The sequence below is a fragment of the Vanellus vanellus genome (genome assembly GCF_965231255.1).
Source record: "Vanellus vanellus genome assembly, chromosome: 5".
Taxonomy (NCBI): Eukaryota; Metazoa; Chordata; class Aves; order Charadriiformes; family Charadriidae; genus Vanellus; species Vanellus vanellus.
In genome coordinates this window covers 6,785,192-6,810,519 of record NC_138910.1, presented here as the reverse complement: position 1 = coordinate 6,810,519, position 25,328 = coordinate 6,785,192, and the positions used below count along the sequence as shown (strand labels likewise).

The window sequence follows — 25,328 nt, the reverse complement described above, 5'->3', positions numbered from 1 at the left end:
TCATCTCATGGATGGAAAATCCATGAGAAATAAGCAGGTGGAAACTGAGATCAGATAGGTTCATGGCCTCCTTGAGTGATCATTTCAGGACCACAGAGGTTTTGCTCATTCTTCCTCCCTTGAGCATGGATAATTAGCTGGTTTTGCACATTTTCTATCTGTCTAAAGCTAAGCCATGGGAGCAGAAGAGGAGGCTTTTGTAGTCCATTTGACAGATGCTTGAGGTCATGCTGGACTCAAAAAATCCTGTAGCACAATATACCTCTAGTTAAATCAGAGATGGAAACGGTGAGATGTTACCTCCCAAACCAGGGGGACATCTACAAAAGTAGGCATCCACACTGTCCACGCATGTTCCGCTGCCGCAGGGGTTTGATTTGCAGTCGTTAATATCTTCCTGGCAAAATTCTCCATCAAATCCATTTGGACACAAGCACAGGTATTCACCAAGGCCCGGAGGGAATTTAATATTGGTAACACACGTTCCACCATTGAGGCAGCTGCAGGGCTTCACTCCAACCTGAGGAAGGCAACAGGGAGGTGTGGTAAGATTCCTCCAATTAATCACAGCTGAGAGGTATATCGTTACCCTTTAGGAAGGGACAGATTTGCAGTGTAAACATCTTAGCCAGTATTATGAAAACTTATTTCTAACCAATATTTCCTTTGTCTAGATAGATGGTCTCATACTCAGCATACTTATTTATTTGACTGAAAGCTTGACTTTTAAGGGTTTTTTCTTTTTTTTCATCATTTAGGGGCACATTCTTATAAGAAAAAAAAATCCTATTTGCTATAACAGCAGTTCTTACATAGCATCTGAGGGCAGAATTTGTTCCTTATTCTTCAAAGAAGAAATGACAAATCTTTTCTCTTTGCCTGCCTGCCCTCCTTACTGTTTCACATTACAAATGGCTCCCAGGCAGGAACATATTGTGGAATTCCTTAGCTGGTCTTCAGGGAAGAGAGGTCCGTAGTTTCATTTTGCGTATGCACAAGAACAGCATTTCAAACCTCTGTATTATCTCACCTAGTTAAACACGGGTCTAGTTTGAAATGTTTCCATTTCAAACCAGTATCTAGACTCCAGTTTCCCCTTTGCTGTGTGGGTTCAGCAGGTGGGTATTTTTGATGACAGTGGTTTGAGTGAGTAAAAATTGGAATCTTTAGGAAAAAAATCTTTTCTTCACAAAACTGTTCTTGTGTCAAGAGTCTGCATCCCACTTTATTAGCTCATCCTATCACAGGATTAATGTTAAGCTATACAATAAAGACAAAGCTATGCACAAGCTCTGCCAAGAAACTTAAAGCATGGAGTAACGACATAAGAGCAAGACACCCTCTAAAAATATCATTGAGAATGAGTTATAATCTCCCTTTTATAGCTAAAACTTGTTCTTTTATGTTATATGCTTTTTTTCTGCAATCCAAATGCAGAATGTGAATTTTAAAGCAGATTAATGAACCATTAAAAGGCTCTGCAAGAGTGTTCTTTCAAACAGCAATCAATAGCACTCTTTCTTGTTCCTTGTATATATAGTTTCTATGTTCTCAGAGATATTTATTCCATTAATTGATCATTATTGCTGTGCCGGATAATATACAGTTATGAGGGAATAGCTGAAATCTTAGTTTTCAGGACAGTAACAAATTATTAGCTATAATGACAATTGCACCAAAGCGCTGACATGATAAAGAGGTTTGTTTTGTTTTTCCTTTAAAGTGTTCATTTCCTTACCTCAATAGAGTATCTGCTCTGTGCATTGCATTCATCCGAGACGGTGAATTCAAAGGTCTGCGTTTCTTCTGAATCAACTTTCCAGATGAGAAGGCCGGCGGGAGAGAGCCTGGCATCCTGTGGCCCAGCCTCCAAGATGAATAGCACCGCTGACCCTTCCGGATCCGCTGCTATTAACTGGTAAACAAAATTCTCACCAATAAATGTCAGCAGCTGGCTGGAGGGGGCCTGGAACACAGGAGGCAGGTTGTCTAAACAGCAAAAATGAAACCACGATTACATAAATTCCGGTTTCTCCCATGTAAAGATTCACAGCGCGGGTCTTTGTTGAAGTTCTCTCAAAGGTAAAGGTACAGAACGTGCCCTGAGACTGACGGAGGGGCAATTTAGATGTCAGAGGCAGCAAACAGCTTTACCAAAAAGTGTACCTTTTTCCTCCTATTTCTTTCATGCCCCATACCGAACTTTTCTCCCATACTGAACTTTGATTACTTTTGATATGTTATTTGATACATGGGAGGACATCAGACATGACTTCTATAACCTCCCACTAGTACCCCAATTCTTACTAAAACTTTAATTAATTGTATTTCTAATACTTACATTTATATACTTATTCTGTCTACCCCTTTATCTATCTATTTATCCATTTAAATACAAGTAAACTAAATCTCAAAATGATGAACGAGAAATGAATTGGGTGGGCAACTCCGGGGGGGGGGGGGGGGGAGGGGGAATAATTGTGTAACTCTTCTGTTGAGTAGACTCTCCTGCCTTCACATGTGAGTAGTAATTAAGCCTCAGCAGTTTGACTGAATTCAGCTGGACATTTCATCAGGAGTAAAGGTTTTCTCAGTGCCAGCAGAGGTACATCAGAGATTGTCTGTCCCCAGTGACAGAAGTGCATACCGTGTCACCGTTGGCGTTGTTATTCCTGGTGTTGTTGTTCACATTTAGTATTTCCTTAATGAAGATAAAGGCCTAATTGTACAAGGCTGTTTTACAGTAGAAGACAAACGTTATGTGAAGATACTTACCATATGAATAGGCAAGGTGGACAAGGTAGAGAACAGTATTACATTTTATAATTGGAAACCAAGGAAACGTAAGATTGCATGAGTACCCTGTGGTGACAGCAGCTCTCCGCAGGGTTGGGAATTTCATCTCCATGTCCTAAGCCCCTTCAGTCTCAAGCCATCTTTAACCAGCAGTACAAACTGACATATGTTGATATTTAAAGGAATCTTCTCACAATGTAATTTGACCATAGCTATGTTTAACTTAAGGAACATAGCGAGGATTAATTTCAATTCACACTCTAAAACTATGAACTATACATGTGTTCTGATAAGGACCGCGTGTGTCCTTGCATTATGCTTGTGGGAAGACATCATTAGGGTGTTTTTGTGGTGCATAGCCTTTTATCAAGCTTTGCTTTCTGTAGCATGTCTCGCATTATGCAATTATTTAAATGTGTCTCTCCACTCATTGCTGCTGTGCTATCAGAGCTTTCTAAACTGCTTGTCCAGCAGATTGTCCTGGCATAACTGTTGAAAGCTTCCATCTATTAATTTACCTTTTATTTCCCAAACACTTAAACCATGGAGCCCATAAAAGTTGTGCCGAAAGTAATCAATGAAATATTGATGCTGGGTATGCATTTACAGCTAAACACAAAGGTGTTAACTGGATAGAGGGTAATGGGAAATTGTAGGCACAAAATAACATAAAATCAGATGTTCCAAAAGTAGTCTGTGAATGAGTGTTTCTAATTCCAGAGATGTCCTTGCCATCCAGTGAATAGACATATATTCCCAATTATTGCAGAACTTCTAAAATGTTTTTTGCAATTTTGAAAACAAGGCTGACAAACCCTTTCTTTTCAATATTTTTCAATTTTGAAATCATTGAAAAGTGAACCATGATCTGTTTCAGATTTCCCAAATCACTTCTAGCTTTATGAATTCCAAAACAAATGCAGTTTTTCCTTTTTAAGCCGTTTTCTGAATTTTAAAATTGAACCGTCTCAGTATTAGTAGTCTGTCTATGTAACAAGCAGGATCAGCTCTTCCCTAGAGATGCTACTGCTGTGGCCAAGACAATGGAAGGACAGAAAGAGTCTGTTTGTGAGTCACAGACAATATCTCTCAGCAGTCTAAACTATATCCTTGGGGGACAAACCACATGCTTTCAGGTGTAGAAGCTCTTCTTCAGGTCTGGCTCACCTGTAGGCATTTTAACTACTCATACAAGAAACATCCTAAGGGATTTTTAGTTGGCTGACACTTGGGATGGATCTGCCTACACTTTTTCCTGACAGGGAGTTTTAAATTCCAAAAGCTGGATTCTTTAGGACATAAACTAGAGATATATATTTATAAATAGAGAAAATTCGAAGTGGAGAGCCTGAAAGAGGAATTAAAAGGACAACTCTCTCCTTCCCAAAATTGATTTCTAACAACTTAAGGCTTCTTGTGTTGCTGGAAACCATTAGGTCCTTTTTGGTCCTTCTCATCGGCATTTCTATAACCTCTGAGAAGAGCGTGTCTGCTCACTGCTCTCCTTGGCAGTGTGCTCGCTGGAGCTATGGACTCCAGCCGTTGTGTTACAGCTCTCCCTGTTTCTGCTGCCGTACCTTGCGCTCTCTAGGAGTCTCTGTCCCTGAGCATCCCCAGCTCTCCCCCAAGGACTCCCTCCTTCCAGAAGGGTCCTGCTGACCTAGTCACCCTAAAGGAATATAAAACTGCAAACAAATAACGGAAACTGGTCCTGTTACTCGCATACCTCTCTGTAATTTGCTTGTGTTTACAGAACCTAAGAGGACGAAGAAACTCTTTCTAGAACCAACACATGAATCTACATAAAAGCAGTAATATAATCTTTATGTTGACCAGGTGCAAATGGGCTCGTGTAAGTGGGAAGATGCACTGTGAGGATAATACCGCTAGAAACATGGATTATCTGTAAAGCGTGCGGTAAGTAATGGTGGTTGTTTACACTGGGGATGTAGCCATGAAAAAGCTATGATTAAGTCCTCAGTATTCAGGAGGTGGCTCAAAAGGCAGCCTTCTCCGTGACCCCCGCCATGAGGGGCTGCAGAACGAGCCTTTAGGTTCTGTGGCAGCGAAGGTAATGAGTAGCTGATCCCCATCACTTAGACCCCCTGCCGAGCCAAGGTCTTTTGTGTGGCATTTCATAGGATTTGGCTGAGGGAAAGGAAACAATTCTTCCAGACATCAAAAATATACATTAGCGTTTTAAAAGCAGCGTTTTCCCCAAATTGTTCCCTTAAAAATTCGTACCTGCAAGAGGATGACAGATGTATTTAGGGGCCATCACCTTCAGCTGACAGACTTGGGCACCGCATGGGGCACTGGCATAGCAACAATTTCATTTTCAGGTGCTATTTTGGCTTTATTAATTTGAGATTTGTCAGGTTTCAGCCAGAACAAGATACGTGCCCAGAGGCACAGTGCGCGCAGTGGAGTACTCTCTGCCTCTGGTCGGTGTGCATTTCTGGTGCATCCAATTATTCCCATTGCAAACAGACCACACACGCTATTGTGCAGGATAGATTCATGTTAGCCAAATGAAGGAACCATGTATTTCGTAGACTGAGTCATAATCTCCCAGATAAGTGCTTCTAATCTTAGAAAAAACCTGTCTTACTTTCATTAATAGACCAGGTGAACTTAGAAATGTCGGGTTCACAGAGAAGACAAGGACTGGTAGGACTTGACTCTCCTTCACCGTAGCAAAGTCCATCTATATTACAAGTATTTTCCTGCCAAAAGAGGAAATAAAAATGGTGGGAGATGGAGGTAAGGAAAAAAAATAAAGACAAGAAATTAGCGGTTGATAATTTCTGGAGATAAGCAGAAACTCACTTGTCTCTTGACACAAAATAATAGCAGCTTTTTAAATGCTGGTGCTTTCTCCCAGCCAGGAGAAAACAAGATATGTAAGTTTTCCGGTTTTCCTTGTAGCTGTGAGTGGTTTATCTTAGCAAACATGTGATGTTCCTTGCTATAGATTAATGACAGAATGTGATTATTTTTTTTTTGTTTCCAAGCTTATGTAGTGTATGTGATCATTATTTCCAGCTGTGACTACTAATATGATGAGTATTAGGTAACGCTCAAAAGTGAGCTCCATGAGATTAACAAAAACTGAGATTAAGAAAAATCTCCATTTGAAATTTTGGAATCCTGTTCCGGTAACTTAATTACTTCTGGAGATTCTTCATAAAAATATGAAAAAGCAATGATATAAAAGCAGAATAAAGAACTGCATTAGATTTTAGGCATCCATGAGATAGTTGTTAATAACAGCTAAACACATCGATGGTGCCTAGGTTGGGCAGAACGTCCCAGCAGAAGTTTGTTTGGTACACTGTGGGCACAGCAACCTTTGGAGCTGATCTGGTCCTCTCCTAGTTAGGGTGGCCACCAGGGCCAGGGAGGCCCTGTGGCTTCTGGGTGGGCTGAAGACACTTGGGTTGTCTGAGAGGTGAACACAGGGACATAATTAATGGATGTAATTAAACATCCACGCCACGGGAAGGTCCTATGGCAGAGTTATGCCTTTTGCGTGTAGCCTGTGTTGGGGCACACCTACAGATGGGACGTCATCTGACATTGCAAACTCCCAGGAGCACACAGGGGTCTGTTGGGAACACAGGGGATGTCACTGCTCCAGTGGGACAGCAGGAGGGAGAAGCTACCGAGGCCCAAATACATTTTTCCTCCTTCCTCCTTTGCATACACATTGCTTTTCTGAGACCGATGTGTGTCCTATTACTGGCCTTGTGGTTTCTATATACTGCTTTCTTCATTTCTCAACCTTCTTTTGCAAAGTCTATTAGTCCATATTTTACATAATACCACTTTAAGAGCAATGGGTAAGGCAGAGAAACAAAAAGGACTCTCACAATTGCCCCAACATGACAGAACACGACAGACCTTCAGCATTAAAATCTGGATGTTAATTAGATTTTATTACATTGTTGTTTTCAAAGGCTTGATGTTCTGATGAAAAAGACGCTTTTTCTGATGTGATAGAGTGGGACAGAATGGGCTCCATAAAAGAGGAACAAGGAATGTGAAATGGCCTGATATAAAATGTCCCCTAATTGAAACACCTTTTCTGGAAGCAATTTAGGTATTACAAAGGAATGTTATAAGAGGGGTAATTAGAATGTGAGCTGATGCAATTGGAAGCCTAGTTCAAATAGTCCCTTGAAGCATCTTTGGATAGAAATTATTATAAACCCTAGAGAACACAAACATATTGAGAAAACATGTATATTTCAAAAGTGTAAGAATAAGAATAAGGAAAGTCTTTGACAAAAAAAACCCACCCTAGCTTTAATTGAAATAGTTTTGACACAATTAATCTGAAATTTAAGTGGTTTTACCTCGTTTGGGCCTATAAAGTAAATTCTGTTCACTGATTTATTTGAAAAAAATGTGAACTTTTGTTTTATTTTGGTAACCGGTACGTTCTTGCAATCAGTGCAAGTTTGAAATATGTATTTTCCCATTAGCGTTAATGAGAACAGTGAAGCAAATGAGTTAAGATATACCTGATTAATCTTCATTTTTTAAAAATGCAGCCTGGTGGTCTCCTATTCATTCAAGCTTGCCTCCGGGTAGGAAAGCAGGATCAGCACATGCAAATATCCCCAAACCCTCTAAAAGTTTCTTTATAACCCCACTGAAAAACAGAAAAGTTGTCTGATGCAACCCTCGAGAAAATGAGAGCAGGGAACGCTGTTTTTTTTTAAGGGATGGGCAACGTTACACTGATAAGTCCACAGGAAAACAGAGGGTTGTAGTGCTCTTCAGGCAGTTTCTGGCACGTTGGCAGTTTAAAACAGTAGACAGTAAATTATCCATGGCCCAGCAATGTGCCCTTGTTGCCAAAAAGGCCAATGGAATCCTGGGCTGTGTAGGGAAGAGTGTGGCCAGTAGGTCGAGGGAGGTTATTCTCCCCCTCTACTCTGCACTGGTGAGGCCACAACTGGAATACTGTGTCCAGTTTTGGGCTCCCCAGTTCAAGAGGGACCAGGAACTGCTGGAGTGAGTCCAGCGAAGGACAACTAAGATGATTAAGGGCTTGGAGCATCTGCCTTATGAGGAAAGGCTGAGAGAGCTGGGACTCTTTAGCCTGGAGAAGAGAAGGCTGAGGGGAGACCTTATTATGGCGTACAAGTATCTCAAGGGTGGGTTGAAGGAGGATGGAGCCAGGCTCTTTTCAGTGGTTCCCAGTGACAGGACGGGGGGCAATGGGCACAAGTTAGAACACAGGAAGTTCCGTTCAAATACACGGAAACACTTCTTTACGGTGCGGGTGCCAGAGCACTGGCACAGGCTGCCCAGGGAGGTGGTGGAGTCACCTTCTCTGGAGATTTTCAAGACCCGCCTGGATGCAGTCCTGAGTGATGTGCTCTGGGCAATCCTGCTTTGGCAGGGGAGTTGGGCTGGGTGATCTCTAGAGGTCCCTTCCAGCTCTGAAACTCCGTGATTTCGTGAAAACGTAGCCCTGGACTCTTGATTATGGTTTTGAAACTGTCACATTACTGTATGTTTGTACTTACCAGTATTTAATGTAAGCAGAAATGTTTTGTGTTCTCAAGGGTGTTTTCACACGACAAAAACCGTATAACAGGCATCTTAGTTTACCCCTTGCTAAGGCAGAAAATGGGTACAGAAACGATACAGCTTACAGTTACAGTGCCCTCGCCAGACAGGCCAGGAGAGGAATAGTAGCTTACGAGCAGCGCCACTTCAAAAGTGAAGTTAAGCTGCCTTTTGGGGGGGACACCTCAGTCTTATTTACTTCCATGAACAGCTGCAAAGTATACATACTGTCAACCATGGGCCTTCTGAAAGCGTCTGCCTGTGAAAGGTCCGTCGTAAAGCATGCTCTATCAGCTATTCGTACCCCATGTAAATATGAAAAAAAATCCCAACCCAAGACATTCTATAATTCTATGATTCTGTGATCACAGACCGGAGATTGTGAAAGAGAGAAAAGTATTAGGCTGCACAGCTGACCTATGAAATAGATTTTTCTCTTCTAAAGCAGTTATTACACACAGTACATCAAAGGGAGGGAGAGGGCTAAGGAAGGGGTGAACAATCCATATTAAACCTTTATGCTCTTTAAATTACCTTTAATTTACAAAGTCCGGTTGGATGGAATTGGCAGGCCTGGCAGACCGCGTCGTACAGGGTCAGGACTCCGGAATTACTGTACTGGAAGCCATCGTTAGTGATCTAAATGGTACAAAAATCATCCTTATAAGTAATAATGTTCCATATGGAGACTGTCTGCTCATTTTGGAGCATATACCGTCGCCCCCTTGAACTGGATGCTTGCCAGCAAGATAAATTAAGCCACTTGTGAGTGGCTCTACTGCAAGCTAACTAATTGCTTGATGCTCCAAACTGGAAACTATTCATTAATAACCAAAAGATCTTTTGGCTCAGCTGGCATTCAACTTTTCTGACTGCTGTCAGTTTGTTTTTTTTTTTTTTTTTCCTGGGGGTGTTTTCAACCCCCTTATGGAGCCACATAGGTACTCAAGTGCTACGAGGGTGTCTTTCCAGGAGTTGTGAAATGAAATTAAGATTTTTGGCTGAAATTCAGGACCACTTTCTTACTAATGGCTTAATCAGTAAGTAAACTCTTTGGGGTAAAAAAAAAAAAAAAAGGAAGGAGAATGCATATTATTTGGGTGATGTCAAATTAACCTTAAAAAAAAAAAAAAAAAAAAAAGCAGCCCCATTTCCATGGGAAGGTACATTAGATAAACACCTTCTGTCCCAGCTCACAGTTTCCTGTATATGTAGGTAATTTAGGAAGCCTTAAGTTAGCCTGGCATTTTTCATATATGAACGCTTACACAAGAAGAAAGGGTTAAGTGGCTCTATATTTTAATTTTTCTACAATAAAAATGAAAAAATACCAGACTAGCGTGGAAAGGGTTAGCTTTTGCGGAAACATTCTGACACCTCCTGAGAGGAGTGGAAGTTAAAGAGCACCCCAAAATACTGCTGAAAGCCACACTGTAAACACTGATGAGCACCAGCAGGAAAGCAAAGCCCTTTCTGTCAGGTATTTTTCAGGTTTCGGCTTCTCACAGTCAAACTAATGCCGCTGTTTAACAGATCTAAGAAGACCTTTGCTTTGGATCGGTCGGGTACCCCTTCTGTCCTCTTGCTATAAAAGCAACCCCCAATCCCTCCTCCATCTCTCCTGTGACCCCGAAGCTGAAACATCTTCACCTCCTTTGCAAAGAACTTTTACAAGCTCAAGAGTATAAAGTTTTTTGATCAATTAATAAACTATTTCAGTTCACAGAAAGAATGTATGTTAAATCGAACAAAGATAACTGGAAGTGCACAGAGTAAAAATTAAATAAGTTTCATAAAAAGCATCAATTATAAGTTCACTAAGAATGATTTGAAAGCTCATGGAACATAATACAGGAGGTACTCCCACAATATCACATGTTCTCAGCTGAAAATGCACTGCAAGCTAAGAGTCTTCGTTTCTGCAGAAAGCAACAACGCAAGGAGGTAAACAGGCAGTATGAATGGATGTTTACAATTTGAAATTGTGGAAGGGAAACAACTTCTTTGGACTAACTTAAGTTGGTCCAAGAATTCAGTAAAATTCATCATTCCAGTAAAATTCATTGGTACAGCTTTAAGGAAAAACACATTTTTTTCCTGGGCATCATACTCGGTTGAAATATTAGACTATTGTGTGTTATACTAAAGGTAAAAACTCTTTTAAAAGATGTAAAGAACTTATGCTGCAGTTTGAGAGGAGAAAACAATAAAACAGGCAACCTCCCCTCAAGACCCACACTTCCCTGAAAGACAGTGCTTATTGGCAGCAAGACTTCCATTAAGAGTATATTATTCCTGATGCAATTTACATTTCATTTCATTCTTTTACCAGAGCGTCCAATGTTGTCTCAATACCGGTGCACTAATAATGGGTGAAGAAATGGGTAGACAGGGAAAAATATAAAAAGCTATAAAATTGCACTAATTGTTCTGTCTGAAGTGAGCATTGTGAGTGAAATGTAACTCTTGCCAATTTGATTATTTTTTTTTAATCTGTGCTTTTTTTCTACGTTCTATTATAAACACCCATTTTGGTGTCTTTTTAGAATTGGGTTGTTTTATAGCTATTTTAATTGCTTTTCCATTAGTCACCTTAGTGATGTGGAACAAATACTTCAGTGAGACCTAAGCTGAGCAAACCTTTCTTCGAATTCGGTTGGCCCTTAAAAGCCAGAGACGCACTTGGAGCTGTGCTTTGATTGTTTGAACACGTGTATCACCTGGAAAGAAAGAGCCACTTCTTCTGGATAAGCAGTCGGGACAATCAGGAAATCTGTCACTTCTGCCTGAAGTATTTCACTCATCAGGAAACAATCTTGGCTGTTTGTATCACTCATAATCTACATACAATTTGACTCGTGTGAATGTTTGCAAATGAAAAATGAAAGCTGCAAAAACTTGCCGAATTGAAATTCAGTTTCTGCCTCACCGCCTTTTTAACCAATATTTTTCCTGCTCTTGACAAATAGAGGCAAAGATAACAAACTGAGGATAAGCGAGAGACCTGCCTCCCAAATTCGATAGGTGTCTGCCCAGCTCTTTCACCTCTTCGCCAGACACCTGTGTGGACAGCCCAAGTCATCTGCTACCCAAGTAGGAGTTTGTATTTTGATATCTAAATTAATTACACCAAACGCTCTGGTGTAGCCCCATGTACTTTCTTATCTGCGTTCAGCAGCACGTCATGGAATGAATGAGCAAAATCTGAAACATGAATACAAGAGCAGATAAAATGAAAGAGCACTGAGAAGGGCTTGTCAAGCCTCCGTTCCCCAAGTGTTGGTCGTGAAAAAAAGCTTATGTGAAACTCGTCTGATTCCTCTGATATTTGAATTGGGAAGAAGGAGAGGTTCTGAAACTATTGAACAGTGATATTGCCAGAAAGAATTGTTTTGATTTTGGGTTCTGAAAAAATCTTTTACCTACCTTTCAAAAAGTATCTATTAAAATAACCCAGAAGGTCAACACTGCAGTAAATTTCATCAGGAATTTTCTGGAGCACAAATTTCTGAACATCTGTGGAATTCATTTCAAATCATTTTTTAATCTTGAAAAGCTCCATTGTTTTGTTCTCTGCCAGCTGCCTTTGAAACCGGGTGCTGAGCTCTGCCTTCCCAATTCCTTCAGCAAAAAGATCCACAGGAGAACCAGGAGTCGCATGTGGTCTGAGACGATTTGATTGTGCATTCGCTGCATAGCCATAAACCTGTTTTTCCTGCAGGGTTCGAAGGAGGGGGAAAGGGCAGAAGGCTTACGGGTGCAGAGGTTTTCTTGAACTTGAATGCGAGGAAAGAGATATTCTATGTGCGTTTTGAGGGGAAAAAAATGAGAAAAATTGTACAGACCTCCTCAGGGGTGCGAGGCAGCGCTTGAAAGCAAACTGCATCCTAATACACCTGAGCTGTGAGGAAGCTCTCCAGTTACGCTGAGAAACAGCTCTGTGCACATGCAGAAATGTTAGCCGTTCTCCTGGGCCAGGAAACCCAAGGGTTTCTCCCTCTCAGGTCCTTCCATCATGAGGTGGCATTTCATCTCACCGTTGGCAGAGTTCAGTATCTCCTTAGAGCAATTTTGGAGCCCTAAGCACAGGAACTGCCCTCCTTGTTCAGCCTCAGTGTCTGCCCGCTCTGACGGCTTCTTCTCCAGAAGGAAAGTGCGTGGTCCGCACCAGCAGACGATGGTCGGGTTCTGCTCCCACAGAGATCTTACACTGATCTCTTAAAACACAAATCCTTATATATTAAAAATAAATGACTGCATAGAATATGTGCACCACCAAACATCTTTCTGCTTCCCCTCAGCCACACAGCAGCACACATCCTCAGTCTGGCCTGGGGTACGGACAGCTGTGGGTGCAGGACAGGCAGTAACACCGCAGTGAAGCGAGTGTTTTACTCATTTCATTTTTACATACTGCAATTTTCAAAGCACATCTGCAGCCTTCCTACAATGGCAATATATTTTTCTCAGATATGGAGCCTTTAAATGATCTCAATCTTAAAAAAAACCCCAACCAACCAACGTGCAGAAAATAACCACCCAGGCTGAGAGCGAGACCAAGGTAGCAGGTGCAGGGTCAATAAGGCACTGATTTTCTGGAAATATTTAGAAAGTAGGAATCCTTTTGTGAACAAAAGGGGCTAAAACCACAACAGAGAACTCAGCACAAGCAGGCATCACACACGTTTCTTCCTGCGGTCATCCACGACCACGACCACGACCACGACCACGACCACGACCACGACCACCCTGTTCACACCGTGCCAGCCCTCACCTACTGCCCAGGAGCCACCAGTGCTCTGCTGCAAACATCAGCCTTGCAACCAGCGAGTCAAAGTTGTCTTATATTTGCTGCCTAATCAGGAGTTTGAGCTGGGGTTTCCAGAAATGAAATACTAATGATTAACAATTGATTAGTCCAACTGCATCAATCTCAGGTGATTACCTGGAGAAGTGATTGTAATTTGCACTTGTGGATTGCCTACAAAGACACCTGTTTTTAACTCATATTGTTTTGGTTGATGGGTTGGGTTTTTTTCCCTACATGACATTAATGTGTTTCTACAGGCATTTTCATTTCTGAAGGGAAGCAAATTGTGCTTTGCATTTTAATTTACCGTGACAACTGATTTTCTCCTTCTAAATCATTTCTTAGAAACATAAGAAATTCCTACTTTCACTTGCCATCTTGCGAACGGCTCATCACCAGCCACGAAGCGCACAGCCTCTGTCTCTGTAAGGTTCAGGAGAGGAATCTGGCAGTCAACAGCCTCAGAGCTGAGAAAATCTGCTTTTGTGGTTTCTTGTTCTCTTGATATCCATTCGCCATGGAGATGCTGCAGTAAAACAGAAGGAGAGTGCAGAAACCGAAGGCTCGTATAAAGAAATTCCAGTTGTCAACATATGTTTATATTTATAATTAATAATGTAAGGCATTTCCAGATGGCTTATTTAAAAGAAGCGATGCTGTTACTGTAGCCACAGCAAAGAGCAAGCCGTGCTCATCTATGCGTGCAGGTGGTCTATTGATTTAGGAAGCATTGTGGTCTGCGCTTGGGATGAGCAGCTGGGATGAGACAGGGCAACATAGTGGAGCAACTTAGTGTTGGCTCCTAGAGCTCAGCAGCCAACCCCTTGCTCCTTGAAGGCGATGTCTACTACTTATCTAGATCAGCTGCACAAGACATCACTGCTTGTTAAGAGCCTCCGGAGCCCGAAGCGGGCAAATCTCAGCTGTGCCTCATTAGCACGTTAGCACTGAATGGGAATCAGGCTGAATGTCTTTTATGAGGTGGATTTATGAGATGAATCAAACCCCTCATATGTGAGTATGCTGATACACCAAATAATTCAGTCCTAGCATTGCTCATGTATAGTTGTTTATAATAAAATTACAGTGTTAGCAGAAGAGATGGGTTTAATACTCATTAAAACTTCTGACTTGGTATTGAACTGTGACTAAGAAAATTCAAATAAGAGCCTCTGTAGCTATGTTGAGGAAACTTTATATTAAAACACAAAACTTAGCATTTAAATGTATTTAGGTAAACCACCAAGCGTACTGGATTCCAGATGCACAAAATGAGAAATAATATTGTGATTTCAGGCTTCACCGGACTACAGTGCAGCTGAAGCAAACAACGGTTAAACAAAAGCCCCCAGAGAAAATTCGCAAGAACGCGTAGCTGTGCATTTCCAGGGAACCAGTCCTGGAAAGGGCTGAGCCTCTTCGGCTCCCCTCGTTCATAACAAATGTATTGGCAAAGGGTTTTGAAGCTATTTGCAACCCACTGTGGTGGAGATGATGGCACTTGGCACGATTCAGGGTAAGAGACTTTAATATAAACACATCAAAGTTTGACTGTATCATCAACGCTTTACGAGCCCATGGGAAGCTGCTTACAATTAACCTGGTGACCTCGCAGCGCAGGTTGGGTGACTCTTTGAAGCCGAAGCCAAACACCCGGATCCTGGTGCAGTCAGAGGCTCGGACGTCGCAGAGGCCCCCATTCTCCAAGCCCCTGATTTCCAAAGCTTGCTCTGAAAAGGTGAGAAAGATAAAGAGCTTTAGAGAATAGCACTTAGATGCTGTTCTGTTCGGGTTTATCAGAGATTTTGTTGTTTTTCCTGGTGGTTTTGGTTTAATTCTTTTCCTTGGGGTCTTCCTTGCTCCCCTGTGAATTTCTCCTGAAAAGAGGAGCAGTGGTTGTTGAAATGGGAAGCAGCAAACCTCTGCTGAATAATTGCTCTGGGCATCCAGCACTGTGAGACGTATCGGTGACCGTTATATGGCTCATGGAATCAATTAATTGAAGCCACGGCTTCGTCATAAAAGGTCTTCAGTGGCAATACCCCTGCTGACCCGGGTAACAGGATGGGAGCACAGCTGAGAGGACAGGGTGTTGTGCCATAGAAGATGACCGTGCCACCAGGCTCCTCACAATGCGAAACAGCAGTGCAAAAATCAGTCCTTTTTTTCCCCCCCAAAGCTATGGTTGCAATAAAAGTAATGATCCTCAAAGGAATGTTTGCTTGTGAGTGTTAAGTCATTAAGGGGTGGCACTCAGCTCTGCACAGTGTCAGTACAAACGTCATGCACCAGCTAAGTTTCACCTAAGTCCTATTTTGAGGCCTTAAGTAGGGTGTAAGTGATGTGCGGCCTGTGCTGCACCCCTTCCTTACAAGGCTGAATTTCACCCATTACTGTTTTTAAAACGTTTTACGATTCTCAGGGAAAGGTTCATTTTGTGTTCTTTTGTACTTTAGGGTATTCACCATTTGAAATTGCTCATTGCTTTCATATCGGTTATTTTTATGGAGTCAAAATGCCAGTTCATTGGATGTCAGAATTCACAGCTTTAGAAAAAAATATAATTGGGCAGATAGTTGCATCGGCACTTGGATAACACAACGCTCATCCTATGTCAATAGCAGCAGTCAGTCAAGATCATGGTTTTGTATTTTTATTGATAGTATTTGTAGTTCTAATGGTCAGGGGAAGCCATTGTGATGACAAATGACACAAAGCAGAAAATTTTCTTCTTGTTTCCTGAACAACACTTAATAACAGGGGCATGGCCGGGGAGCCCTGGGAGGCATGTCGTGTACCAGCGCAGAGTAGTTCAAGCTGTTTTCCCTGTTACATGGTGGGGAGAGGCTGCTTAGCTTTTCCTCTTCACTGCCCCATCACCACCGCTCTGGCAAAGCAATATCGCCCATCAATTTTCTCTGAGCTGTAGCTTATCTAAAACAGAAGCTCTGTGTTGCCTAATATTTTAATGGTACATTGGTTCAGCTCTGATTCAAGGGGCAACATGCCCTGAGCTGAGTTGATAACTTTCCCCAGTACCTCCCTGTTCCTTTAGGGCTCTGCCGTTTAAGCTGCTTCTTAGGATGAATGAGGTTTAAACACTGCCATCCCACCAGATTGCAGCCCATAGTAACATCGCTGCATGACTCTCGTTTTTTCCCGAGAAAGGAAGGAAAGCAACATAAACGTGAAACATAGTGAAAAGACTTTTTCTGTACTTCTGCAATGCTTTTAGCTTTTCTTTCTTTTATTTTTTTTTAATTGATTTTATTGCAGCAGTATTAGCAGCACTGTTGGACCCTTTGCAATATTTACAAGAGAGATGGTTTACAGCTTATCAGCATTCATCAGTTAGTTGTGGATTCCTGTAATGTACAAAACTATTAGTCAGATGTAGTGAATGGATTTGATAAATTGCCTTCTTCTGTGGTTAGTGCATAAAAATAATAATAAAAAAAAGAGCTTCATTATGTTTTTCTTGATATTTTAATAGTTAGTCCCCCTAGTACTGAGGTAGCTGGGACTGCATTAACATTTTCATTATGATTGCAGATTTTCTGTGGGTGAAATAAAATCTCCTAGCCCGGGAAGGAGTGAGGCACAGGAGTGTGCTTCTGCAGCCCTTCCTCCTCCAGGAGGGCACGCTTGGGTTTGTTGGTTGTCGATGAGCCCCGTGTGCTTCCCTGAGGGTTTCCTTACATCTTTACGAGCATCCTGAGGCTACCGCGACACCACTGTGTCAGGGCCAGGGCGAGGTTATCCAGCCTCAACGCTTTTTGAAAGGACTTACAGTATCAGCACAGCATTTTGTATTTATTTCTCTCAAAGCATTCCGTACACACTTTTGAACAACTTTAGATTGATCTAAATCTGGAGGAAATATGTCACCGTATATTCTTTGGATATCTTCTCTCAAGGTTTGCTGTGCTGTGGGTTCATCAGGATGAAAATGAGATTTCTTTTTGTGGTGAAAGGGGTGAAACTTTAGTGGAAGAAAAATGCACCTTGTGTTTTCTGTAGTTGGATGAAGGTGAGGAAGAAGGAGGGGACTGAGCTGTTGTTCAAGTGGGCTTTTTTCTGTTACCTCATCCGGCCCTACCGAGACATCTTCAGCTGGGGGTGCTCTGAGGGGAGGGATACGCAGCAGGGTTGTGTGGGACACCACGTGTAATGTAATGCTCTATTCCTTTGCTTCTGGTGAGATGAAGATGTGGTACTGAGGAGGTGGTGCAGTCCCCGTGCAGATTTTTACCAAAGCCTTTTGCAGGGGGCGTTGGGAGGAGAGGAAAAAGAGGGAGAAAGTTGGATGGAAAATGAAAGTAAATGTAATGACTCATTTTTAAACAAATGGATACTAGAGTTAGACCTTAGACCTCAGCATAGCCAGTACATCACTTTTGAAAATGGTCATTATTTTTATCTAACTGTTTTCTAAAATGAGATATCGCATTTCATGGGCATAGGAATTTTAGGCATTTGTTTTTAGTGTGGTTTTCTGTCTGTCTTTCCCTCTGCCTTCTAGTTTTGACATATATTAACCAGTTTCAGCCTAGCATGGAAGTTGCAATCTCAATGACATTAACTTCGGAAAAGTCTCGTAACAGTCGGTAGCTGGGTACTCAGCCATACAGAACCTGCTCTTGCTGGGGGAAAAAACACAATCAAGGTTCGGCTCTTGTTCATCTCTCCCCGTGTTAGTGGATGGGTGGTTAATAAGCCCGTGCATGGCATATGCTCACGGGCCAGAGAGGTGGACAAGTGAGAAGGAAATATCGGAGAGCCTGAAAAACCTTAGCAAAAGAGCTGCAAGTAGTTCAGAAGAAGACTGGAGGGGAGAAAGAGCAAAGGAAAGAGCTGGGAAATATCACAAAGGTGAGAGTAAGGGCAAAAGGGCAGATATCCAGAGAGAGCAGAGGTGGTGGAGACCTGGGATGGATGTCGGATGTCTGTGGAGAGAAATCTGTGGTTAATCAGGCAGTGCGTGGAACAAGCTTGTGAAAAGTGTGATCTGCTTGAACATTAATAATTTATGTTTCGCCGTGTGAATGCCAAACTATAACAAAATCCAGGACAGAACACCCCCCTTCTTTTCTCTCTGTGGCCTACAGGCCAAAAATGTACTTTGACTTTTACCGGTAAATTAAAAACTGAAGCTCAGGCAGGCACCTGGGGCTCAGATGGGTGGCAGGGTGCAGCCACATCATGGAGGAGGGTTTAAGGAGCTGTGTGTTCATGTCTGCTGGCTCAGACATGGAAACCTCGATGCATTTCTAGTGCCTGGTCTACACACACACACCAAGTAAACACACCTGAGATGCATCTGTCACCTGGTAGAGCATCACATTGGGACACTGATGGACAACAGAAGACATTGGGGAAAAAAGTAAAAAGGTGTCAGGTTTTAATAAAACTGTCTTGGAATAAAAAGGAGAGAGGGCTCTGGACTTGAAGGTTGCATCTAAAAGACTTCCAGACCTCAGGCCTTTAGACAGAGGTAAGGGATCTCTCCTGTTTGGTTTGTAATGCTCATGTTGTGCCTCCCTTGAGAGGCAAAGACCCTCCTGGTCCCTCTGCTTTACCCTCAGTAGGAATTTGCAGGAAAGAATAGCAAGTTCAAAGCTGCTGGCAGTGCTGACAGTGTGGATTCTTCCCGTAAGCATTTACATGAGTCAAACCTGACAAGGAGCACAGGCTACACAATAGATTTAAAAAACCCTGCATAACTACATGATTGGTTTTATAGATATTTGTTGTAGTGAATTACGTAAATAATAAGTATGCACAGATGTAGAAGTAAAATGGAGACAGTTGACACAAAATCAAGAATCTTGCAAAACTACACTTACTGAAGTCTTGCTGATGGATAGATATGGTTCATGTTGGGTTTCCACTTTTGATTAGAAAAGTATATTAGCACAAATAAACATTCTTCTGCAGGTTGAGGAGGTGATTCTGCCCCTCTGCTTCACCCTTTTCAGACCCCACCTGGAGTACTGCTTCTAGCTCTGGAGCCCCCAACGTAAGAAAGACATGGACCTGTTGGACCGTGTCCAGAGGAGGGCCACAAAGATGGTTAGAGGGCTGGAGCACCTCTGCTATGAGGAGAGGCTGAGAGAGTTGGGGTTGTTCAGCCTGGAGGAGAGAAGGCTCCGGGGAGACCTTATAGCCCCTTCCAGTACTTAAAGGGGGCCTACAGGAAACATGGGGACAGATTCTTTATCAGGGAGTGTAGTGACAGGACGAGGGGTAACCGTTTTAAACTGAAAGAGGGGAGATTTAGATTAGATATTAGGAAGAAATTCTTTACTGTGAGGGTGGTGAGCCCCTGGCCCAGGTTGCCCAGAGAAGCTGTGGCTGCCCCATCCCTGGAGGTGTTCAAGGCCAGGCTGGATGGGTCTTTGAGCAACCTGGGCTGGTGGGAGGGCAGGGGGGTTGGAACTGGATGATCTTGAAGGTCCCTTCCAGCTCAAACTGTTCTATGATTCTATGTGTTCGAAAGCTACACATGCGATTGCGGGCTGGAGCAGTAGACCTGAAATTAAAACTGGCAAGAATTTTGTTCAAATAAAGGGAAGGAAATGGGCTGCCCTGCTTTTCTTGATCAGGAGGATAAATAAGCAACCTAAGTCGCGAAAAGCAAGTCCAGAACTAGATCATAAGCACTGGGTATGGTCACAGCTTTGCTGAAGTGCAAAAGAAAATTGCCCATGTTGTCCAGTTGTCCTGTCCTTGAAATCATATAGCTGGTTGAGCAACCTGTTGTGCCAGAGCTTGCTGGTGTCATTGTGGACATCCAACTATTGCAGCTATGAGGGTTCTGGATCAGAGCAGACTGATGCTTGGTTATCTCACAGCATGGACAGAACAAGTCTGAATCTGTCTCCATTCAGATACGTGCACAAGTATTGTATTTCGTTCTTTTGTACGCAGGGTTATTACAGCAATCATATACGCAATTATTGAATGCATTATTCTGGAGCTCTTGCTATCTGTTACCCAAAGCTCATTTGAAAATCCTCCCTAAAGAAAAGTATTAGCAGCTATATGCCATTTGCCAGGAGTTTTGTGCATCACTGACCTCCCTGGCTTCTAAATGAAGACTGTACTTGTCCCCGTTTCCAAAACTAGCTCTCAAAGAAGCAGAGTTTGTCATAGTAGAAAAATATAGACCTATGATCTTTAGCTGACATGGAGTGAATCTGGTTTTCTCCTTTGAGGGTCTCTGGTATGTAGGATGGATAGCAAAGTGAGCCTTGGGAGAATACGGGAAAGGCATTTTGCAAGTACTCGCTGCGTGCGAGAAATGGACTGGCTCAATTTCACACTAAAAGCATCCATGTGCTGCAACAATATGGTGGATTATTTTTGCTTTAGAAATCTCACTATGACATTTTATGCTTATTTGATCCTTCTATTTTTGAAAGGCTTGATAGCAATTTACTTTAGCAATAGAAAGGAAGAAGAGTACGCTGTTAACTATAGAATATTGCCTCTTTTCTAGCTGGCCTTGTAAGGTGGTAAAATGTAAGATCTGGTTGCCCGTTCACGGCACTTTCTGGCATATCAAAGTAGGTCTCAGGTTCAGTCCCTTGAAGGCACTTCAGGGCAGGACCCCTGGCAGCACCTTGAGGCTCTCCAGGAGTGACTGCAGTGATGCCACTCAAAGGGATTTGGGCACAAGGCTGCTCGTGGGTGTCATCGTGGTCCTTATGTCCATGCTAGTATCCAGTTAGTTGTTTTTAGTAATTTTCCCGTACTTACCGTTACTAAATTAGAATAAGATTTGGTTATTACACTTGTGTTTTCATTCATAATTGGTTGGACATTCTGTACTGGTAGATTGTGGGTTCTTTACACAACATAAAGGCGTTACAGGTTTGCTCTGACTTTTTGGCTTTTGTCAGTTTAAATCAGACCATTTAACATTTTGCATGTTTTAATTCTTTAGTTTACAAACTGTCATGAATTCCTTATCTATCCTGTATGCGTGAGTGTCTGGGGAAGGCAGCTGTTTGTTCGGGGCTTTTTGTTTTGTTTTGGATTTAACAAGATTTAAGGCTGAAATTTCCTGCGGTGCCTGCAAACAGCCTGACGTAAAGAAGTTATAGGTATGCATCTGGAGTGTCTGGTTTTGGTCAGTTTAAATCAGACATATAATTTTGTAAACTTTTCTAGCATTTAATTCTATATACTTCAGAAAATTGTTTTGTTTAGCTACGGTTTCACTGAACTGCCTTCATTGCTTTGCATTAAAGCAAATAAACCAATCGCCAGAAAAGACTAATCTCCCTGATCTGATTTGCGGGGAATAGTATGGATCACTGAGCATGCAACCTTCCATGTCCCTTATCATGAGGATTTGATATCCTTTTAAAATTCGGTTTCTATTGACTCTGCAACTATCAAGCTAATAGCACTCTTCCCGCGCAGCCAGGTCTGTGCTTTGAATGGAAAGAACTGGGAGCTAAAACAGTAGATTAAGGCTGGTATTGATGTTTGCCTTTTCAGATGCATTTATTGCATCTGCGCCATCAAAAAGTAAACTGAAATCACTAGGAAAAGAAGAAAAGCTTCAAAACTAGCATGAAGCTCCTCAATCCCTGAGAATGACCCACAAATATGTTTTATGTGACCGGGAAAGATCTGTCTCCATCAATATAAACCAGAGTACATAGGTGTCAGTCAGGATCCATCAGTGGTAGGTTAGGTTCACAGTGGGTTTTTTGCTTTTGATTCTTCACTATGTTTCTTTTGTAAATTCTGTATTTCTTACTTAAAATTTTTGTGGTTGGAGGTGTTCATTTGTTCTAAAAGCGGAAGAGTGATATTTTCAAAAGTCCTATATTCAAAAATTTATTTTGATGAGTAATCTCAAACCCTTGGTATTTACTTATTATGCATATTCATTATGCCTTTTGTAATTACGACCAACGATGCCACCTTTGGTTTTAGTCCAAAAAGAATATATTGATGTAAATATTTATGGCTCAGATCTGTAGATACTCTAGAAGAATTTTATTCATGCAAATTGCCGTTATTATCAGGATTCACAGCTCATTCAGATAAGGACCACTCCTCTGTAGATGTATGGGAGAAAGCAAGTGTGTTTTGTAAATAAACATTTAAAAGAATTTTTTCCCCCAGTTTGCATTCAGTATTAAAGCATAAATTGGTTTAACTAGGAAAAAGCTGAATAATTGAAACCAGTAATATCTTGAATTGCACAACATGTATTTCCGTGTTTATTCTTTATCTATTTTCCAATATTATCCAGTAAGCTGATGAAAAATTTGATATTAAGTGGAGATAAAAGGTCTCAAAAGAAACATTTTCATGTTCAAGTTATATAGAACCTCTTTTACGAAGTATTGATACCTTAGTGAAACTTCTTTAATGTCAGCTGGAAGGAAATAAGAATATATTCTTAATATCTTGAAGCTCTATGTAAAGAACACGATCCCAGTGGAATGGATGCAGCATATTAAAGTGTGTCTTATGTCACAACAGTATATAGAGATCTGCATGGTGTTCCCTGCTTTACAGAAATTATTACTAAAGAAAAATGTATTTGATAGAAACGGTTGAGATATAATTTCTAAACTGTAATACAATAACGCTGCCTCACTTACTGTCCATCAGTTGTCAGGTGAACAAGTACATACTCAGGGGAACGTGGGGAGCATCAGGATAGGAAATTTTCAAATCTCCCTCAGTTGGCTAGATAGGAAAACTCAACATTGTGGGACGGAAAAGGCAATAATTAATATGAGGAAAAAAAGGAAAAAGAAAAGAGCATTTGTAAAAAGAAACCTAATTTTTTCTTGATAATGTAAACTTCATCAAAGTAATAGTGACTGTGACTTCATTGATACTACGTCCACCAAAGTCAGCAGAATTATTATCATGAAGAGGAGAATTAAGCTGAATGACTTACTATTTGACAAGAAAAAAAAAAAAAGAATAATGCCATTTAGTAATTTTTTTTTTAAATATATTAATAGCACTCTGTTTTACCCAGAAAAGTTTAAAAGTAGTTAGTATGGTGTTTTCTGTTCTCACAAGCATGTTTGATTTGTCTTTTGAATTCCAATTTTGAAAAAGTGATGCAATTAATTGTTAGAGTGTATTGCATCCTCACTACCATCTGAAGTGTTTTGCCTTATTAGCCAGAAGATTGGTTGTGGTTTTAGTTTGTTTACTAATCTAAACAAATTTGAAAACCTGGTGAGTTCCTGTTGAGAGGATGACAGAAACTCCACAATTCCAGCTAACTCTGTTTCTGAGGCCCTTACGGTGATCATAGAATGTAATTCTGCCGTGAAGGTTTGGTCACGCCAGCGCCACAGGCTGGTCGCAGAGACGGAGGGTACCACCTTTGCATTCAGGGAGTAGTATGTTTCTTTGTAGACATCCTGGTGATTGAAGTAATTAACTGTTTCTTCTTTGAAAACTCTAGTATGCATTTTTACTTTTTTTAGTCTTAATTTATGCATGGAGAGCTTCTATTGACCCAATACACCCTCACAGCTCCATATACGCTGCTGTGTTGTATCATGTCGGCAAAACACATATCGGATGTGCCAAAAAGTAACCATTTACTTGACAGACTAACAGCCTTTAAATAATCATTATGGCACCATGATCTGGAATCTAAAGACCACTGAATTGATAGGAGTGGGAGAAACATATTTATTTCAAATCCAGTATGTTCCTATACAAAATCTCCAAAGCAGATGTTTGGCGTAGAGAACTGAAATGCTCTGTCTGTCCCCTTTCACCTGAGGATCTTAATTTAAATCTTTTCTTTAAATGTCTCCCTCAGGTTTTGTCCTTGAAAATGGGAATTAAGCTTAAAAATATAGCACGATTATGTAAACAGTGAGATTTCTATAATATGTACTTCATCCTCAATTTGTGTGACTGGCCTGATTAAAGCTCAGCTTATTCTTCCATAGGGGAGAGACATCGCCGTTTGGAAGACCCCGTGTGAGGAACTGTAATAGCTGACTCGATACTGTTACTCAATACAATTGGTTTTTAAATATAGTTGGTGCTTCAATTAATATTCTTTAATTAGGGCACGCGAACAGGACTCAGCCCAAAGCAGTACGATAAATTCAGAAAGGTCTATATAGTCATTCTAAAAATAACAGGGTGTAATTCAGGTAAGTGTCTGAGTGACCTGTGTGGCTGCGGTTCACAGCTCTGAAAGCGCGGTTGGGTTCACAGAATTTCTTAATAATGCTTCTGAAATTTATTGATATGGAAATGGAATATCCGTAAGTGTGTTAGGTAAGTGTGAACTTCTCACCTTCTCACCATCATTTTTGCTCTCTTTGATTTCTTTGCTGGCTTTTTTTTTTTTTTTTTTTTTTTTTAATCCAGAACTTTCCACATAGAAATTTAAACTTCAAGTGTCATTACTTCGCTGGAACTAATTTGTCCTTATTATTCCTCATTACCTTTTATCTTGTAATTGCTCTTTAGAGCTTCATACAATCTGCATTTTACATCCCTCTATGTGTGCTTTACTAGTCCTGCTTTTTTTTAATAAGCAACGTGGTCAATATACACAAACGGCGAGCACCAACCTGATTTGCTATCTGCGGTAATTGGATTCCGCATTTAATTACAGGTGGTAATGACATTTTAAGCACCTTATACAGGTGTTGGGGGGGGCGGGTTATGAAATGTTAAGCAACATTAAGAAAGTCTAAGCTTCTGGAGCGTTGCCAAATTTCAGAGGTGCCTTTCAACTCCAAATTGCAGTTTCCATGTGAGGATAATTATAGCTCCGGCCACCTGGACTGCTCCTGTCGGAGTCAGAGGAGTAAGCCTGTCCGCAAGCCGCACTTCGCATCTTCTCTCTTTCTGCATGTTTTCATTTAAAATTATTCCAAATGTGTTATGGGTGGTATTCTGATCCCTAAAAATACTACACCGCCATCTTTTTTTGTGTGTGTGTGTGTTGGTCAAAACCTGTGGCAGAAGGCAGTATTATGTCTTGGCAGCGTAGCTGAGGTTGGGTGACCTTGGAAAAGATATTTGAATTATGTTGATGGCCTCCTTGATCTTGGGGGAGTTTTAATTCACATATATTATTCCAGCCTGAGAAATTAGACGGAGATTTGTTTTGGAG

General features: G+C 41.3%; 1 protein-coding gene across 1 annotated transcript in view; it reads right to left on the bottom strand.

Moving 5' to 3' along the window:
* LOC309672680 (von Willebrand factor D and EGF domain-containing protein-like) overlaps nt 1–25,328 on the bottom strand; it is a 191,516-nt gene that overhangs the window by 74,729 nt on the left and 91,459 nt on the right. Inside the window, exons 12-17 of the mRNA XM_082484244.1 lie at nt 14,783–14,919; nt 13,554–13,715; nt 8,914–9,018; nt 5,408–5,522; nt 1,739–1,989; nt 301–520 (exon numbers count right to left, since the gene is read on the bottom strand). Of these exons, the coding sequence (XP_082340370.1) occupies nt 301–520; nt 1,739–1,989; nt 5,408–5,522; nt 8,914–9,018; nt 13,554–13,715; nt 14,783–14,919 (990 nt within the window). The remainder of the gene's footprint in view (nt 1–300; nt 521–1,738; nt 1,990–5,407; nt 5,523–8,913; nt 9,019–13,553; nt 13,716–14,782; nt 14,920–25,328) is intronic.